The 18,980-nt window shown below is 56.9% G+C and overlaps 1 protein-coding gene across 11 annotated transcripts; it reads right to left on the reverse strand.

Annotated features, from left to right (window-relative positions):
- Positions 1–1,977: 1,977 nt before the first annotated feature.
- On the reverse strand, positions 1,978–17,876 carry Tnnt2 (troponin T type 2 (cardiac)). 11 transcript variants are annotated; one of them, XM_005375177.2, is made up of 17 exons: positions 17,758–17,876; positions 13,826–13,877; positions 12,918–12,928; positions 12,806–12,817; positions 10,320–10,346; positions 8,348–8,425; positions 8,007–8,042; positions 7,200–7,233; positions 6,164–6,224; positions 5,898–6,014; positions 5,093–5,170; positions 4,480–4,590; positions 3,691–3,699; positions 3,241–3,350; positions 2,841–2,931; positions 2,551–2,591; positions 1,978–2,215 (listed from the first exon to the last, which is right to left on the reverse strand). In XM_005375177.2, exons 2-17 carry the CDS (start codon positions 13,861–13,863, stop codon positions 2,170–2,172), a joined length of 900 nt encoding a protein of 299 aa, XP_005375234.1. In that variant the 5' UTR covers positions 13,864–13,877; positions 17,758–17,876; the 3' UTR covers positions 1,978–2,169. The 11 variants fall into 11 exon arrangements, with proteins under 11 accessions (XP_005375234.1, XP_005375227.1, XP_005375236.1 ...); XM_005375170.2 differs by having other exon boundaries at positions 13,826–13,873; positions 17,758–17,820; XM_005375179.2 differs by lacking the exon at positions 10,320–10,346 and having other exon boundaries at positions 17,758–17,875.
- Between the last annotated feature and the right edge of the window lie 1,104 nt (positions 17,877–18,980).

Here is an 18,980-nt window from a genome sequence, read left to right on the forward strand (position 1 = left end):
GTGGCTTGGGCACTGTGGGAACCTGGAGTCTGCTCTCTCCTGCACCCTCGCCTGCCCTCCCCCAACCCCGGCCACTCAGAGAGCCCGTCCCTCCCCTCCCCAGGGCGGGTCCACCGAGGCTGAGCCGCTGCCCCACCCTTTCCAGAAACCGGGCTGCAGAGTCAGGGGTGGAGATAGCCTGAGAGCCAGCTCTGCCTCCGCCACACAGGCAGGCACAGGCCAGAGGCACAGCGGCTCCCGCCCACCCGAGCCCCCCCCCCCCCCGTTGGTCTGGCCACGGGGAAGGCCTGGGCCTGGAACCCAGAAGGCAGGAGAGACCCCAGCCCTGGAGCCTAGGAGAGAGGGGTTGGGAGTTATCACGGGAACAGCAGCAACGTTCAGCCTTGACAGTCACCCCCACTGTTTTTTGGTTTTGGGCTTTTTTTTCTACTAGGGTCAAACTCACGACCTTGTGCTTGCCAGGCAGGCGCTATGCTGCCAAGCTACATCACCAGCACCCCCAGTGTTTAGTTGGGGCTACTCAGAGACACAGCGTAACTCACCCAGAGCCCCAGAGCTGGAGTGTGGCACAGCAGAAAGTGTCGGAGAAGGGGAGGTTCAGAGCAGCGGGCTCCAGCTGAGAGAGACCCAACTCCAGGCAAGTGAGCCCTGGAGGCATTGTCGTCAGCACAGTAGATGTGAGCTTGCACCAGGGCCTTTTTGTCCCTCACAGGAAGGGGCTTAGATTCTATTAATAATTGCAGCTCTTCAAATACACCATGCTGGCTTCTGCTTCTAGGATGTTGTACAGTTTTCCCCAACGCGCATGCGCGCGCGCGCGCGCGCGCGCGCGCACACACACACACACACACACACACACACACACACACACACACACCCGTCTTTCCTTGACATCTTCCCCCTCCCCATCTGGACTTCTTTCAGAAAGCCCCGCGTGCCATGGTGGGAAGGGGCTGGAGAGTGTCTGTTCCTCTCCCTTACTGTCTCCTTGCTGTCACACCAAGCTGGGACCTGCTGTGTGCTGCCTTTCCCTCCTGGGAGCTGTGGGCTGCACTGGGGACCCACCTGCTTCAGCCACAGCACCCCAGTGCCCAGCACAGCACCTCAAGTACAGTTAGAACTCAAGATATAGTTACTGAATGACTGGATGGATGGGTGGGTGGATGGATGGATAGGAAATGGGGCAGGGAGCGCCGCCCTGCTGCCCCAGGACTGTAGCCTTTTCATATGTGTCACTAGAGTCTATCACAGTGCTTGGCATACAGCACAGGGTCAATACGTCGGTATTGTGTCAGACAGCAAACGGACAGTGGGAGGAGGCACGCCAGGCAGAGGGAACGGCCTGGGCACCAGCATGGTGGTGCAAGAGGACGTTCCCTCTCAGGGTTTGTCCCAGAGCTCCCGGGTTAGGTGTTCGCCCATCCCATAATGTTTCTGTATCTGGCTAACTATTCCTCCTGGTTTGTGGCTTTCAATCCTAGAGGACATGCAGGTCACAGGAAGGGGAACCTGAGGCACCCATACTAGTCCGTGCCTCCCAGACGCGCTGACTGGGACAGCTATGCAATGAACCACCCATCCTTCCTCCCTGGACAGGCCTGGCCCTTCACGCCCAGGCCAGGAAGAGAAAGAAAGCAGGAGCCATCCAGAGAGGCCTCCATTGTTCGGGGAGTGACTCACACTGGGAATGCACCCTCCCCATGCGAAGGGGCTTTTCCCAGAGCGCGGCTCCTTGGTGACTCACAGGGGCCACATTCACAAGCCCTGTCCGCTGAGCTTCCCGCCCAGGCCCTGAGAAAGCATGTGCCTTCCCTGGCTGCCAGCCTCTCCCAGCTGGAGGCAGGTGGAAGGGGCCAGTCTAGCAGAAGGCCGAGATGCCAGGGGCCTTGCCCCCGAGGCCCTGACGGCCACCCCAGCTCCCTGGAGGACAGCTCCCTCCTTGCTTCAGAGGGAGCGACAGAGATGCCGTTCACTGTGTGCAGTGTGCGATGGCTTTTTATTCCTGGCACGGTGCGGGCACAGGGGCAGGCAGCAGTGCTGGCTTCCAGCTGGGCCAGCTCCCGGGTTCCAGGCAGGAGTCTGCCCTGGGTGCCTGGGAGGGCCCAGCAGCGGGGGATGCGCAGGGCAGGGACACAGCAAGGAACAGTTTTGCCCACGAAGTCTCAGCCTCTACTTCCAGCGCCCGGTGACTTTGGCTTTCCCGCGGGTCTTGGAGCTACAAGGGAAGCAAGACCGAGTCCGTGGGGGACACAGAGTAGGGCTGTGGGGTTCCATGGGGTAAAGGGCAGGATCGGGGATGCTGAGGGTTCAGAGAAGCAGCCTGGAGTTACCTCCAGGGCAGAAGGGGCAGCAGCCAGGGGGCGGGCAGGAGCGAGCCCTCGCTGGTCAGGCACCCCATCTACTGGTGAGCAGAGGCCAAGGGGAGTGAAGAGGGAGGTCCAGGAGGAGCCCAGGAAGGAAGCCAATAGCTGAGGAGGGGAGGAAGGTGCAGGGCCAGGAAGACCGGCCTTGAGGGGCTGGGAGTGGGCAGCGAGAGGACTCCGGACTTACACTTTCTGGTTGTCATTGATCCTGTTCCGGAGAACATTGATCTGTCAGACGCACGGGGAAAACCGTTAGGGCTCAGTGAGCTCAGGTCCTGGGAGGCCCGGGGTGGGGCGAAGGGAGCTCAGCAGAGCGGGGGCGAGGGATTCGGGGAGGAACACTGTGGGAGGTGAGAAACCGCAGCAGGCGCATGAAGTGAGGGGATTGATGGGCGGGGAAAGGGGCTGGAGGGTCGGCAAGGCTGGGACCCCATCAAACCAGGAGGGGCGGGGCGGGGCGGGGCCGCGTGAGCTCACTTCGTATTTCTGCTGTTTGAATTTCTCCTGCAGGTCGAATTTCTCCGCCTCCAGGTCGTAGATGTTCTGCCACAGTTCCTTGGCCTTCTCCCTGTGCAGAGGGAACGGGGTGGGGGTAAAGATGGCCCTTCATCTGCCTTCACGCTCATCCCGGCCCAGCAGATACTAGGAGCTGCCCAGACAGCGTCTGAAAACCGGGAGGAAGCGGAAGCAGCTTTCCCGGGCACTGGGGGCTTCACCTTCAGTCCCCTCCTGCCGGGCTCTCAAGTCCAGCCCTGGCAGCCCGCCTTCGGACATATGTGGGGAAGCAGCGCCCTCTGGCGGTACTCAGAGAGAATTGCGCTCTGCTGACCCCTGGAGAGGCCTGCGGTCCCCAAAGGCGCCACTCTGCCCAGCTTACCGCAGCTGGTCTTCATTCAGGTGGTCGATGGCTAACACCTTCCTCCTCTCGGCCAGAATCTTCTTCTTCTTTTCCCTCTCTGTCTGTCTCTTCCCACTCTTCCGCTCTGTCTGAAGGAGGTGGCGAGCAAGGACCCTTGGCTTGCCTAGATTACCCCTTCCTGTCCCCTGACATCCCACCCAACTCCACTCCCACCCCTGCTTGCGGGGTGAAACCTGCAGAGAACCAGCCTCATCGTCTGGGTCCTGCAGCACCCCATATCGTCACCGGCCTGGATTCCTCAGAGGGGTGCCCTTGGGTCCAGGTCACCCTCCTCTGGGTAACAAGCCTCTTCCTTCTCTCCCCGCCAGCCCAATCTCTGCTCTCCTCTGACAATGAGGCTCTGTCCCTTCCCGGGGAGCTCCCCAAAACCCAGGGGAGGAAGAAGGCTTTTGAGGTTTCGGTACCCACCTGGGCTTGCTAAGCCAGGAAACCATGAGAGAAAGACCCAGACAGAAAGATCAAGACCATGACAGAGACGTAGAGAGAAGGCAGAACATGAAGGGGAGACAGGCAGAGAGACAGGAGAAGGTGATTCAGACTTTGCATAGGCAGGCAGTGCGCAAGGACGTGAGTCTGGGGCTCAGGGCCATGCCAAACATTTGGCTGGCATGGGGGCCAGGAGTAGGCTTGGTGGCAGAGCCGGGGACCTTGGAAATGTAAGACAGTGCTCTGATCCCCTGCACTGCACTCAGCAGGTCAGTTTCACAGCTGGTGGGAGAGCAGAACTGAGCGTGAGTTCCAGGAGCAAACGCCCGCACATCTGTGCAGGACGCAGACGCTTAGTGCATTTGACCTCAGAGAAGCGGTGCAGGCAAAGCTCGGTCCAGATGCCGAAACTGAGGCTCAGAGGTTGCGTCAGACACATAGCAGAGCTGGGCCTCCTACCAGAGCGCTGACTCCAGGCACAGGGCACCTTCGGCTGCACCCAGCCACCAGGGAGTCCTGGGCTCGGCTGGACCCGGGGTGCAGGTGGGGAGCACCGTGCTCTGGCCTCTGCCCGCAGCAGGGCCCTCCTAGCGCAGCCACAGCGGGCCTGAGAGGCAGCTCAGGGCTGGACAGGAAGCGGCTTCAGACTCCCCCTAGCCGCACTTGGGAATTTCGTCCTGAGATCCAACCTGTAGTGCCTGCTGCAGCAGACACCTCGTTCCTCACGGACACCCCTGACCTCCTGGGGATCCCCGCTCCCCCACCACCCACCTTCTGGATGTAGCCTCCAAAATGCATCATGTTGGACAGAGCCTTCTTCTTCCGGGCCTCGTCCTCAGCCTTCCTCCTGTTCTCCTCCTCCTCCCGTCGGGCCCTCTCTTCCTGATTTTCAGGGAGGAGGAAGAGAGCAGTTATGGGCAAGGGAGGGATGCCCTGACTGTGGACTGAAGTGTCTGGGCAAGATCAGCTTCCTCCCTGCTGGGAAGGAGCTCTCTGTGGGCACAGAGCGGGCACGAGGCAGTTTAGTGAGTGACTGCTCCAGTGCACAAGGCCCTCCTTGCCAACTGTGAGGTGCCATTGTCCCTGCGGCTAGGAGCTCCTCAAGAAGGACTGCTGCTGACAAAGGGCTATCAGCAGCCACAGGAGGTGACCACCCACGGTCCCCAGGGAGCTTGCGCAGGGGCGGGCAGGGAGGAGGGTGGAGAGTCCCCGCACATCCCGTCCTCAAGGCCCAGCATGGCCGTCTTGTTCCCTGCTGAGTTACCAGAGCCAAGGCAACGGTGGAGCTTGCTTGGCGCAGGCTGTCTCTGGACTGGCGCTCTGTCTATGAATAGAGAGGGGGCAGGGCAGGTGCTGGGGGCTCTGGCTGGGCCAGGTCACTCACAGCTAGGCGGTTCTGCCGTTCCTTCTCCCGCTCGTTCCGGATGCGTTGCTGCTCTGCCCGCTCAGCCCGCCTCTTCTCCTGCAGGGAGAGGCAGAGGCCCCGTGTGGGCCTGGGAAGAGGTGGCACGTGCAGCTGAGGGTCAGGGACCCCGAGGTGCCCTTCCTCCAATGCTTCTGCTCTTAGCCAGCTGCACAGACGCCAGCAGAGGCGGCCCTCTCCAGGTGGATATAAGGATGGACACAAGAGGGCACGGCAGGTGACCCACATGGAACATGGCTCAGGGGGCTTCTGTCTCGCGTGAGGGCTGCGCTGTGGCTCTGCCCCAGCCCTGGCAGCTGCTTGAAGTGACAGGATGGGCAGGGAGTCATAGGCCGCCACTCAGAGCACACATTTGTGGACAGGCAAGTGAGGCAGAGGGAGAGAAAGGAGTGGAGTAGCCTCCTGCTCCCCAGCGCAGTGACCTGGGACTGCACGTCACTCTTATGCCCCTTGCATTAGTGGGGAAGGGAGAGGAGGGCAGAGACAGGGCGGAACCACGGGTGTTCCACTCTTCATTCCGCAGCTGGGATTTGGGTGAGGCCCTGCCGTAGCCCAGAAGCCATCAGATCAGCTCCTGCCGTCCAGGAGCGTCCAGGCCGGCAGGGAGAGGAGGCAGGGACCCAGGGAGCCACCGTGCAGGGCCACTGCAGGGGTGCTGGAGGGAAGTTCACATCCAGCAGGGTCAGCAGCCCCAGAGACCGTGGCGGAAGAAGGTGAGGAAGGCAGGGTGGGCTGCGGGGAAGGGAGGGCACGACTGGACACCTACGATCCTGTCTTTGAGAGAGATGAGCTCCTCCTCCTCCTTCTTCCTGTTCTCAAAGTGGGCCTCAATCAGCGTCTGCAGCTCATTCAGGTCCTTCTCCATGCGCTTCCGATGGATGTCCTGCAGAGGCCGTACCATCCCTCAGTGCACAAGGCACCCGAGCCCAGGGCCGTACAGAAGGGCCTGGTCTATGTGAGCACCACTTGAGACCTCTTGTGGGCCTCGTGGCCACCCCACCAGGGCCTGCGCTACCCAACACCGCTGCTCACATCAAAGTCCACTCTTTCTCCATCGGGGATCTTGGGTGGCACCAGGTTGGGCATGAACAGCCTGCAGGAGAAAGGAATGAGCAGTCATGGAGCACCAACCCCACTGGGGACCGCAGGGCCTTCTCCTTCCTGCATGGGGTTCCGGGGCTGCCCGGCCACCCACATAGTGACGTCCCTGCTGATGTCCACCCCAGGAGTCCTCTTGCTCAGCACGGGGGTGCACGGAGAAGGAGGCAGCAGCATCTCACTTAAGGAAACTGAGGCTCGGAGGGTGACTTGCTCACAACTGCACAGCTGGGAGCAGAGACGCTGGGACAACAGCAGGACTGTCGGCCTGCCCGCGGCTGTGGCTGACCTGCGGGAGCGCCCCTGGGCCCAGCGGTGCTGCACTTTGGTGCCAACCCAACACATACTGCTGGGTCCCTGGTCCTCCGTCTCCCCATCTACCCTCAGGTCTGAGTGGAGCTGCAGTAAGATCCTGCAGGACCATCCAGCGGCGGGAAGAAGGGAAGGTGCTGGACACTTGGAGGGAACTGGGACTGGTGCGGGCAGTGAGCGCCCCCTGATGGCAGGATGAGCACTGCAAGGAAGGAAGCGCTCCTGTCCCCCAAACCTGGCCAAGCCACCTTGCTCTGCCCTTTGCCGCTCTCTGCTGGCGTGGTTTTATTACTTGGCTGCCCAGAATTGTCTCCCTTTTCTCCCAGGCTCCGCCCTCTGCAGGATGGTGTCTAGCTACCCTGTAAGGTAGGAGAGCATGTCCACCGCAGGGACATAACTAGTCCACCCCCTTTCTTCAGATGAACATAGCCCCATGCATGCCAGGATGCATGAATGATAGTGGAATGTAGGCAGGAACTCAGGCCCCATTCGCCCAACCAGAGAAAGATCTTTCTGCAGTGCACAACCCGTACAACTGTATGCAGTAGTCTGTACCTGCTACACCCCCAGCTCACGCCCACTGCACCCCGTCCCATCCCATCACCCCCGCTCACTGGCCCTCTGCTCCCTGGGCTTCAGCACAGAAGCATGCACTCACCGGGGCTTGGGCTTCGACTCCTCCACTGGGCCATCTGGAGGACAGAGAAGCACACAGCCATGGCGTCAGGAGGCCCAGATCTGGCCACAGCCCCAACCCTGATGAGCTGGACACGTGGGGCCAGTTTCCCCAGTTGCCCAGGGAATTCCTTTCAGCCCTGGAGATCCTGAGTTCCAGCAGGGTTAAAGCATCCCCTCTGGGGGGGCACACACTCTACCGGGGCCTGCAAAGCCCTCCCTCAGTTTCCAGCTCTAGACACAGCAGATCTGCTTCTCAACTAAGGGTCCTATGGGAAGGACTCCAAGTCCTCAGGGGTCCTGACCCCGGATTCCCCTGCCAAGTCTTCCTTCTCGGTGTGCTCTGGCCTTCCTTGTGGTCACAGGGTCAGGAAGCTGATGGACATGGTTCCCAAGCCCCAGCCGCCCATACCCTCCCCTGTGCAGGCCTGACCACCAGGCAGCCTGGTAACGGCTGCAGTATGACAATGACCAGAGCAGTGACCCACCACATGGACCACCTGTGACTTGGGAGTCTGACTTCTCAGTCCCACTGCCCTGCTCAGACAGGTACTGGGCCGTGGGCCCCTCTCCTACTCCTGCGCCAGCAAGGCCGCTCCTCGGTGCTGAGGGGGACGGATGCGAAGGTTTGAAATGCAACATCTGAAACCCTGCTAGTGCCACCGAGTTCCGTCCCCTCCTGCCCACCTACCTCCCTGGAAGGAACCCTGCGGGCCTGTCTCTCCTGAAGCTGCTGGGAGGGGTCTGCTCGCCACCCTGAGACCTCTCTCCAATGTCCAGCGGTTCTTACCTTCAGCCTCTTTGGCTTCCTCTTCTTCTCCGTCCTCTAAACAAAACATAAGGAATTCATAAATTCCCTGTTCTATACCCAGACTCCCCTCAGGAGCTTGCTCCACGGGTAGGTGCTAGTCAAAGGCAGCCTCTTAGTTTAGAGTCAGGCAGCTGTCATATGTGTGTCCCTAGGCCTAAGACTGTGTGACACAAAAGAACCACTCATTGCATCTCAGTGTTCATTGATCAGGCAGTGGACAGCGGTCTCCCGACCAGACAGGAGGAGCAGGCACAAGCGTTAGAAAGCATGCTGCGAGTGGCTGCCCCCAAGGCCCTCGCACTCTGACCCTTGGGTCGCACCTTCCGCCTGAGCCTCCTCCGTCTCATCCTCAGCCCCAGCCCCACCGTCAGCCTCCTCTTCCGCTGCCTCCTCCTGCTCTGGAGAAGTGAACCAAACGTGGTGAAAAACTAGGCCCCTGCTTTTGCTATCAGAAAGGACAGAAGACACACAAGGAGGGGTGGGGTGGAAGTCAATGACGTCCAGGGCGTCCATTCATGAATGACGCCCATTCATTCATTCAATGAATGAATTGAGGGATGACAGGAAGCTGCTTGGTTCTTGATTTAAACCAGAAGTCAGCAAACTATGGCCTGAGAGCCAAATCTGGCCCCAGACTATTTGTACAAATAAAGTTTTATTGGCATACAGCCACATCCACTCCTTGGTGTGCTTTGGCTGCTTTTGTGCTATAGCAGCAGAGCTGAGTAGTTGCAACATGGATTGGGCGGCCCATAAAGCCCTGGATGTCTATTCTCTATTCTTTTGTAGAAAAAAGAAAATGCCACCCCCAAGTAAAAACAATAGAAGGACATAATAGGGTTAGTGAAGAGTCTTTTCTTCCCCAGTTTGCCTAGTGTGGAGACCACAAGTCACAGTGGGATCATGTCAGGCTATGATGGGTCCTGTGAGCAGCACCTGAGAAGAGGTGAGCCCAGCAAGCCTGGGAAGGCAGGGTTTCTGTCTGTTGCTCCTTCTGCTCCACTTAGATCTTCCATCCCCAGTGATTCCTCGCTGGTTCAGTGACTCTATTCTCCAACCTCCTGCCCCAAAAGTTCTATCCAGCGCCTGATGCCACAGAGCAGGCTTTCCTGCTTAAGGAGGGTGTCAGTAAGCTCTGGCCCTGGACCCAGTGACTGGCTGAGTCTAGAGACCCTGCCTCCATATCTCAAAGAAGCCAAAATGCAAGACCATGTAAGTGGGTGAGGTGCCTGACACTTAGTATCTGCGCTATCCAGAAGGGTGTCAGGATTTTTCTATTTTTGTCCATTGCCTGGCAGGAGGTGGACCTGCCTCTTCCGGTACTTAGAGGATTCAGACATCTTAGCAGACAGGATGGTGCCCGGAAGTGCTTGGTAACACTTGTCTACTGAGAAGCTGACAAGTGGTGGGTCTTGGCAGAGGGAGAAGAAAAAACTCAGGACAGAAGTGAGAGCCATCTGTTCCTCTGCCTCCCCCTCACAGTCCCTGTTTCCTAGGTCTGAGACTGAGAGGTGGCTCTTCCCTGAAAGACACTTCCCTCAGAAAGCCCCTTCCAGAAGGTGTGATAAAAAAGGCCCAGCCAGAAAGGACAGGGCCTGCTGTGGGGTCCACCTTTGGGCCACCGTGTGAGCGCCACTCCTACCCCATTACTGTTTCCTTTCTCTGTGCCCAAGAGCCACTCTCCCCCTGGTCACACAGCAGGCCCAGGGAGGGGGCTTGCTGCCTACTCACACCACCCACTGTGTCTCGTGGCCTCGCTGTGGGAAAGTCTGTTTCTAAAATTAAGCCCCAATCTCTCTCCCTTGCCTTGGTGCTCTCCCTGGGCACCGGGAGCAGGTCCACCCCACCCCACCCCTCCACAGTGCACATCTGAAGGCTGACATCATGTCCTCTCTGCTCCAGCTATTTCTAGGCCCCCAGTTGCTCTTCAGATGACTTTGTCTCCAGCCCCCTCCGCCACTGGCCACTCTTCCTGGGGCTGGCCAGCTCGCTGGGAGGAGCCTAGCGCACAACACTGCAACGTGCAGGGTGGGCATGTGGGCTCCTCATTGCTCCCAGGAGCCTCCCACATTGGAGAAGGTGGGAAGACAAGCCAGGTAGGAAAGAGCGGGAACCAGGAGAAAGAGCCAGTGGCCTCAAAGGAGACTCACGACAAAGGCCTCAGGACTGTGGTCCTGGCCCCCCGAAACTGAGGAGGCAGTGACGGACCCACTTGACACCCCCACCCGGCAAACAAGCAGGCAGCTTGCAGACCACAGGGAGGGAAAAGCAGGACAGGAAAAGCTCTACTACCGTCTTCGTCCTCTCTCCAGTCTTCCTCTTCCGGGTCAGGGAGCAGCAGCAGTAGAGGGGAGAAGCAGACAGGTTAGCACAAGCGAAAAGCCCAGGCAGCGGCACAGGCCAGCACAGAGCTTTCCAGAGCGGGGCTCGGATTGGGCCTGGGATCCAGTTCCTGAGCCACTCTCTTCAGCAACTTGGGTACCTCTGGTCTCAGTAATATCCCTGAGCCACGTTCCTGCCAGCAACATGGAAAGCCTGATGCTCACTTCCCCGCCAGTGTGGGGATGGAAGGGTCCAGCATGACTAGGGTGGCCGGCAGTGCCTGGTACAGGCAATGCATTTGGTAAGCACTAACTAGTCGCTCCCCGCCTGCCTCTAGACCACAGAGCCTCAGTTTTCCCTTCCTAAGACAAGTGCCCTAACCAGTAGAGAGGAGGAACAATTTGCTCCTATCCAACCTCTCCCTCCTTCCCGCCCTAGGGTATCTCACAAACATATCTCATTGAGTGTGGTGGTGCACACTTGTAATTTCAGCACTCTGGGAGGCTGAGGAAGGAGAATTACAAGTTCAAGCTCAGCCTGAGCAACTTCAGGGACTTAACCCTGTCTCCAAATAAAAGAGTGCTAGGAATGTAGCTCAGAGAAAAGCTCAATTCCCAGTACCACTAAAAAAATCTATTTTCCAACTGTCACACTTGGGAAGCCCTCTTTGGGCACCAGGCACCCGGGAAGGAAATCATACCACTTAAGGCAGTGCGAGCAGTATAACCCAAAGGACACAGACTGCAGCTACCACCCTTGCTCGGGATGCAAACCTCTGCCCAGCTTAAAAGAGCCTGCAGCGACTGGAACAGTCTGTCTCCTGGCACTCTCGGGACTGACCAGCCTGAGGGTTCTGTGGCTGTTCACCTAGACGTTCCTCTCTCTGCCATTGACAGCCAGGTCCTGGGTGGGGTGTGGAAGGTGCTGTAGGCATTTCCCAGCAAGCAGGGTGGGTGCCGCATGGCGCAAGACCTTCTCACTGTGCTGTTATTTTGTTGACTCACAACCATGTCATACTGTGTGTACAGGGCAGGTTGGTCCCAAACCCAAAGCCTATTTCCCAAACATCGCCACCCCAAACCTGCCCTAATAAAGAGGAAAATCCTCCAAACCGACAGGAGACCCAACATGGCACGAGTGTGTGCAGGGGACACAGTAGAAGTTGGAACAACTTAGATTTTTGACTCAAAGTGTATTTCGGATTGCTCCCAAGGGCTTGATGTTCCTTGAAAACCAAAATGACTCCTGTAAGCCCTTTCAGTTTTGTCTGGAAATTTCTCTTCCATCTCTTCTCTGTTGAGACAGCCCTGGGATGCATGTGCAGGAGCTGCCTCACTTTCCCTTGAAGACCCAGTGAACAAGGGACGGGCAGCCATCGAGCTGAGATCTTCCTAGCGTCCGCACTCAAGTGGTGTCTTTGAGCATTTTTGGAATGGCCAAGGGACAGGCTCCAGCCCGCCTGTGGCGCAGAAGCTCAAGCACCTGAGCATTCAGGGCCTCTAGGTGCTGGGTGGGACCAGAGCCAAGTCTCCTATCCACCTTGGGTATCAGCTCTCAGAATAAGAAAAGGCCAGACAGAGGCCCTGGCTGAGGAGGGCGCTGCATCACCACAGTAAAAGCAGGGGCAGCAGAGGGCCCTTCGCCAGGGAGGAACGAGAACTCTGCAGCTGGCAGGGAACGTCTCAGAGCACTCAACACTTCACACTCAGAATCTTGTTTGGAAACTTGTTAAACAGAATGTTCAGGTGTGATCATGGTACTGTGGTTATGGCTTTTTGTTAATAGTGCTCATCTGTTAGAGATACATACTAAGGTATGAGATGCTGTTATGTCTGGGAATTATTTGGCATATCTGCTCCAAACAACTAGTAGGATATGGAGTACAGAGGGAAAAAGTTGGCCGTGGCTTGGTAATTGTTAAAGCCAGGTGATTAGGGGGGAGGAGTTATATCACTTTCTTTCCTTCTTTCTCTTTTTCTTTCTTTCTTCTTTGCTATCCTTATATTTATCTCAAATTTTCCAAATTTGAAAAATAAAATAGGAAGCCTATAATCATAGTATTTTGGGAGGCTGATGCAGAAGAATCACAAGTTTAAGCCCAGCCTGAGCAACTTAATGAGACCCTGTCTCAAAGTAAAAAAAATAAAAAATGTGCTGGGATGTAACTCAGGGCGCAGGCTCTCGGTTCAATCTCCAGTACTGCCAAAAAGAGGCGGGGTGCAAAAAGTGGTGAAGAAATGGCCTACAGAGGAGACAGATTTAATTAAACCTTTTGTCCCTAGACCTGAGCAAGCAAGGTAGGAGGGACTCCCACAGAAGGACTCCTCAGCTGTGGGGAGATCTTTGCTCGGCTGAGAGTTGGGGCAGAGACACACACAAGCTGTCTTCCTGGGCTCTCAGGGTCAGAGCTCCCGAGTCACCTCTTCTGTGGGCCTCCACCTGCCCACGGTACATACCTTCCACGGCTTCTGCTCAGAAGAGAAGGCCAGGCAGCAAGAGGAGAGAGAAGAGTGAGTCAGTTTCCAACCACGCTATCTTGATCCAGTGAGCACCCCTGTGTGCGCTTACCTTCCTGGCCCCTGAGCACAAGGAACGAAAACCATTGGTGCCTGCACACCTGAGTGCGCGCCCTCCCCGGCACTGCCCCAGGATAGCCCCACTTTGCACTTCTCCCTTTGCCTAATGGAGTTCACACTCTGCCCACCCTGGCCCACCCTTCTCCTCCAACACCCCTGCGGCTGTCCCCAGGGAACCTCCACATGAGCCAGCTCGCTTGCCCAGCTTCTGCCCACTGCGCCTCCCATCTCCCCTCCAAGCTTCCCACAGGGAGCTCCCCTTTCTAGAAAGCCCTTGCCCTCCCCAGTCTCTCTCTGTCCAGAGACCTCCACGTGTCATCCCTGCTTGCTGATTCTTTCCTTCACTCCTTCAGCACCCCAGCAGCTGAGCAAATTCGTGAGGACAGAGCTGCGCCTATAGCTCTGCATCCTCCTGGGATGCTGCCACCCAAGACCATTGCCAGATCGCCTGTGTCCCACCCTTGGCTTCTCCTCAGCACAGACTGTGGGCAGCAGTTGGGGGTGGCTAGGGCCCCAGGGCGGTGATGGCACTGGGGTTTGGGATAGGCGTGCTGGGAGCGACCAGCTCTGCGGCCACAGGAGTCACTGAACCTTTCTGGTCAGGCCCAGGAGTCTCTGCGTCTTGGCTGCTCTGCTAGAGGTCAGACCTCTAGCCGATCAGGGCCTGCTGATGGGAGCCGGGCCCATGTGTTTCCAAAGCCCCTGGGCCGGAGGTTGGCCTGGCACCTGCTGCTCAAGGTGCAGCAGTGCCATGCCTGGGACGGGGTAAACCTTTCCCAGGGTGCTGGAAATAGAGCCAGTTACTTCTGCCAGATCCTGAGGCAGCTAGGCAGCCCCTGGCGACAGAATGGGTCAGCGCGGCAGGGATAGCACTGGAGATAGGCTGCTCCAGATACTCACTCCTCGTACTCCTCCACCACCTCTTCGGTATCAGACATGGTCTCTGTTCTCCCTCCAGAAAGAGAAAAGTGTCAGCGTGGGTGGAAAGCGAAGCCCACCTTCCTCAAAGGATGTCCGGCCCCCAGGCATAGAGGAATCAAGGAATTCCATAGATGGAATCTCACACCATCCCTTTCTTATATGACCAATGTGACCTGTTTCCTCCTCTGCAAAGAGACATCATGGTCCCACGTCACAGCAAAGTGGCCAGCTAATACCCATTCCATTCCCCGCCCCCAAGCAGACATGCTGTCCAGAATTTCCAGATCTCTGTTGGTAACTCTGTAAGCAGTGTTGGCAGTTTTCCCACTTTTCCTATCCCCAGAAGCATTCAGGGAACAATGCACTGACAGGCCCCACCACTATCTTCATCAATGGCTTCATCCCTGTACAAGCATCTCTGCAAGGGTGATCACATCAAGTGTGGCTTGTGTGGAATACTACTGAGTAATGAAAAATGTATGTGTCATGGATATGCTGGTATCCAAAGCAACCTGACTGAATCTCCAGGGAATTCTGCCAATTGAGGAAGGCTAATTCTAAAGATCATATATGGGTGAGTCTATTTCTATAGCATTCTTGAAGTGACAAAACTATATATTACTTAGCAACTTAGTAAAACCTTGTCTGAATAAATACATACATACAGAAATATACAAGTACATAACTAAATACATAAGAAGAGTTGGGGATGTAGCTCAGTGCAAAGGCCCTGGGTTCAATCTCCAGTACCAGAAAAAGAAAAAAGTTTCCTTAGAGAACTCGTTTGGAGACACCCCCTCACTGTGATAGGAGCAGACAATTTGGATCCAAATCCTCTTCCATTCGCTTGCTGAGAGTGTTTGGCTACAGCTTTTCAGCATCTCTGAACTCAGTTGTCACTCTGTATTACAGAGATAAAGTGTACGCGTCCTGGCTCTCAGAGGTCTTTATGAGGATCAAATCGACCTTAGTGAAAGTGGAAAGCCTTAGGGTATAATTATAGGCACAAGACTTGCAGTGTGAAGTTACTCTGGCTTTGAACCCTGGCTCCCAGATGCCTTTGTGTGTGACCTTGGGACAGTCGTTTCCCTTCCCCGAACCTCTGCTCCCTCTGCTATGAATTGCTCCTCTCCTGGGGCAGATACAAGGACTAAAGCTACTCTGACCCAGAGTAGGAGCTCAGCTAATAATGATGCCACCCTGACCCCCTAAACCCTGACAGCACACTTCCTGAGCCACCATCAATGTGAAAAGAGAAAAGTGTCAGCGTGGGTGGAAAGCGAAGCCCACCTTCCTCAAAGGATGTCCGGCCCCCAGGCATAGAGGAATGTGCACAGTGTGAATTTCACAATGTGAAATGTGCACAGCGCCCCCTACTGTTTGCAATCGATTGCAAGGGAGAGAAGGGAAGGTGTGATGTGAAGGGAAGCTGGGGGAAGTGGGTAGAATCAGAATGAGGGATGGAATGACCTCCTATGCCCCTCTCTCCTACCCCACGTGGGGCCTGCCAGCGCTGTGCAAAGGCCCCGGCTTCAGGGTGACTCCCGCTGCCAGGTCAAAGGAGGTCGAAGCACGTGGGTAGTCGTCGTCCCCCGCCCCCGTCTCCCTGCACATCCAAACGCAGGGGCTGCGACTACCCCGGACACCCATCTATGGACAGAGTCCGTGCTCTCCTGGATTGAAGTGATGTCCACGGCAAGGCCGCTCGTATGAGGCTGAGAGGTTCCGAGGGAGCCACCGTACTCCCCAACTGTCCTTCTGGGTAAAGACTTCCCAAACTCAGCATCCCCTGGGGACAAGCGAAGCTGCCGCTGCGCAAGCCTCTCCCCTGCTCCCTCTGCTGGAGCAGGATGGAGACCGCGAAGGAGGAGCCCTCATCAGGTCCCGCCAGACAGCAGCTCTGAGCCACCCGTTCCCCACCGCCCTGTGCTGGGGGAAGATGTCAGCTGTGTAAAGTGTCATAATAAGAAATAGAACCTCATTCTGCTGACAAAAGACTCAAGCTTCAGAGGATCTCCAAATGTGTCTCAGGATGATGGTGGCCAAAGAGAAGAGGCTCTGAACCCCAAGGGACTAGCCAGAGCCTGTGACCTAAGAACTAAGGGGGCTACTGCCTGAGCCCCAGGGGGAGCCTGTTGCCGTGGGGAGGTGGGAGAGTTTCTTAGGGGGCTGTGTGTGGTTGACCTGCAGCACGTCACTTCTGGCCTCTGGCCTCCCACAGCTCAGAGCCCTGGGCGCATTGCTGGGGCTCAGAGTAGGAAAGAGCAGCCTGGACTCCTCCTGCTCCTGGGAGCACCATCCAGCTCCTAAAATAGATGTGGGGGTGGGGCTGGGCAGGGAGGACTAGAGACAGCCTGGCCTCGGTCAAAGCAGGACTTGATGAAGGAGAAAGGGGCTGTAGGCTGAGCCTGGGGCTGCAGAGCAGGAGAAGGTCAAGAACCTGGCAGGGCAAGGTTCTGAGTGTCCCGACCCAGCCCCCCCACCAGCCCCGCCTCCGCCCCCTCCCCCGTTGCTTTCCAGCCTCTCAGCAGGAGGTCAGGGTCACCCTTCCTGGGGAGTAAAGCAAAAACAACAGAAAGCAAAAAGAACACTGGCCTTAGGGGTCAAATAAACAGGGTTTCAAACCCAATTTTCATTGAGTGACTTCAGTTAAGTTCCATAAACCCTCTGGACCTTCAGTTGACCTAGCTATAGGTTAGATGAACTTCCGGTTCTAGCCTCGCAGAGACCATCTGCATGTTTCTGAGGAATGGAGACCTGGCCCTCAGCGCCCATCTCCAGCGCTCAGCTAGGACCTTCCTAAACCTGCAGTTGTCAGCCTGCTAGGAGGGACGAGGGGCAGAGTGAGAGAGTGGGTGCCAGGCAGGAGGGAGGGCAGAGGCAACTTGATCTTCTCAGATTCCTCTCTTGCGGGGGAGGAGGACTTGCCCCATGAGACAGGGTCAGAGGAGGAATTTGGAAGGTCAGGTGGCTTCCCAGCTGGACTCCCTGTGGAATGCACTGGAAATTCTTTACACACCAGGCAACCACTTGATGAATATTCCTTCAGCATGCCGGGAGAAGCTAAAATAGCAAGGAAATCTTTCTCTGTTTGTCATTCCCAGGCAAAGAGCAAAATCTGTCCTTGTGGGTGCTTTGGGGTGGGGCGGGGCAAGGCTCACACGTGAAGGGACGTGGTGGTAGTAGGCAGCTGGACCCAGAGTTAACCTTTCAGTGCCAACAAGCTTGGCTCACCACCCCAAAGGACCTCTCAGCGGGGTCCTATCAGCCCTCCGGCACCGCTCAGCCCTTGCTCTCCTCTGGGGAGAGGAAGGACAAGGGATCAGGAAGTCGGGTGGAATTCACACAACTGCGTGGACAGACCTGCCTCTGGACAGTGGGCTTCTCAGTGTTTCTAGGACAGTGTCTGAATTCTCAGAGACGAGTATGACCATGGGTCCATGAACTCACTCTGCTCTGAGGGCCTTAAGGAGAACCTGCCTGGAAAGGTTTAGGTGGCTTTGGGCCCAGAGCCAAGGGGGTGGACCAAGCAACTTGGGGGGATCCTACTGGCTACAGAATCAGTGTATTTATGACAGACAGAGGCCCAGGAATGGCCAAAGCTGCTCAATAGATGAGGAAATTGAGGTCCTAACACTTTACAACTGCACAGCATCTTTAGTGGCAGACCTGGGATACAGACTTCAGTCCCCAAGTGCTGATACAGGGTCCTCTGCACCAGACTGCCCTAGTCTTAGAGTCCAGGCCCGCATCTCCTTCTCTGAAGTTGCCTCCTCTCCGAGGGCTGTGGACTGCTCTCCACCCAGCATCCACTCCAGGTGGGCGTAGGCAGTGCTGGGAGGGGGCACCAGGGCCAAGACTTTCATGACCCCTCCGGCCCTTCCCTTCCCTAGAGCCTTGCCCAGTCTTACCTCTGAACAGGGGCTGCCGGCAGGTCCCAGAGGTGTCTGCTTGCCTTGGCGGGGACTGGGCAAGAGCAGGGATGGAGAGGGCTTTAAGCAGGCATGTGGGCTGGGGCCTTGGGAGCCAAGCCCTGGGGTGGGAGGAATGTGCAGCAGGAGACGGGGAGGGGGGGACACAATGGAGGGGTGTTGGCTGCTATTTTGGCAGGTGCCGGGGACAGGGCTAAAGGAACATGTACCCCACGCCATATAAGCCCATGTGGTCCTCCAGCTGCTCAGATAAGCTATTTAAAACCAGACCAGATACGCAGGGAACAGGCTTGGAACACAAACCAGCTGTCCCTCTTGAGAATCCTGATAAAACAGATGCCAGCAACCCAGGCCTGGGACAGCAGGCTGGGAGCAGGGATGGCGGCAAAGGCGACTTCCAAGACATTTCATGAGTCTCTGCCTCAGGGCCCTGAGGACAGAGGCAGGCACTGATCTGCAACTCCATCGCGAAAGATGCTGCGGGCAAAGATGTCCTCTGGGCTGCCAGCCACTTCTAATGGGCCAAGCAGCCTCAGGCAGTTTGCAGATGCTATGGACCTCAGTGGCAGCATCCATAAAGTGGGCCTTCTCCAGGAACCTCAGGCCACGTGCCAAGCCCTGCTTATGAGACATGGATTGGAACTGCTAGAGGAGGTCAGCTGCGAGTTAGGAGGGCCCTCTCCATGGAGGGGCTGCTGGGCTGTGTGAGGGAGGCAAGAGATTGAAGTTCATTTCCTAAGGTTTCAAAATCATGATTAGTGAGTATGACCTGCTAACTCCATTTCACTGTAAAATCCATACGCTCAGGGCCTAGGGCTTCTGCCCTCAGCTTGCATATGTGTGTTCCTCAAGCACAGTGCATGATGGGAATGAACAGGAGCAATAAGAACTGAGTCTGGGGACAGCCGAGCTGACTCTCCCCTCAATCCTTCTGCATCTCCATGGCCTGGTCTTGCCTGACCCTGAAGGAAGTCCCTGCTCTGGACCGGGCACATCTCTCCCCACATGTCCCCAAGCCCTGGGCCCCTGACACTTCCGGATCTTACTCATTAGTGACCCAAACTCTTCTCCGCTTTTCCCTGGACAAACAAAGCTGGCCTCATTCTCCCTCCTCCCCTCACCTACCCCAGGAGCACTTCCTGGTGCTTGCTGTCCATAGTCCTAATAGTGGGAGGGACACGGCCGCATCCACTACTATCATC

Source organism: Chinchilla lanigera, unplaced genomic scaffold (genome assembly GCF_000276665.1).
Source record: "Chinchilla lanigera isolate Chin_1 unplaced genomic scaffold, ChiLan1.0 scaffold00005, whole genome shotgun sequence".
NCBI classification, from domain to species: domain Eukaryota; kingdom Metazoa; phylum Chordata; class Mammalia; order Rodentia; family Chinchillidae; genus Chinchilla; species Chinchilla lanigera.

Bases quoted from the DNA above. Each gene is read 5' to 3' on its own strand.
- Tnnt2 (XM_005375177.2), bottom strand. From the start codon at position 13,863: ATGTCTGATACCGAAGAGGTGGTGGAGGAGTACGAGGA. The intron at 4,591-5,092 runs GTGAGTGACCTG...CCTGAAAATCAG, and splicing joins AACGGCAGAACCGCCTAGCT to GAAGAGAGGGCCCGACGGGA. The intron at 2,216-2,550 runs GTAAGTCCGGAG...CTTCCCTTGTAG, and splicing joins ATCAATGACAACCAGAAAGT to CTCCAAGACCCGCGGGAAAG.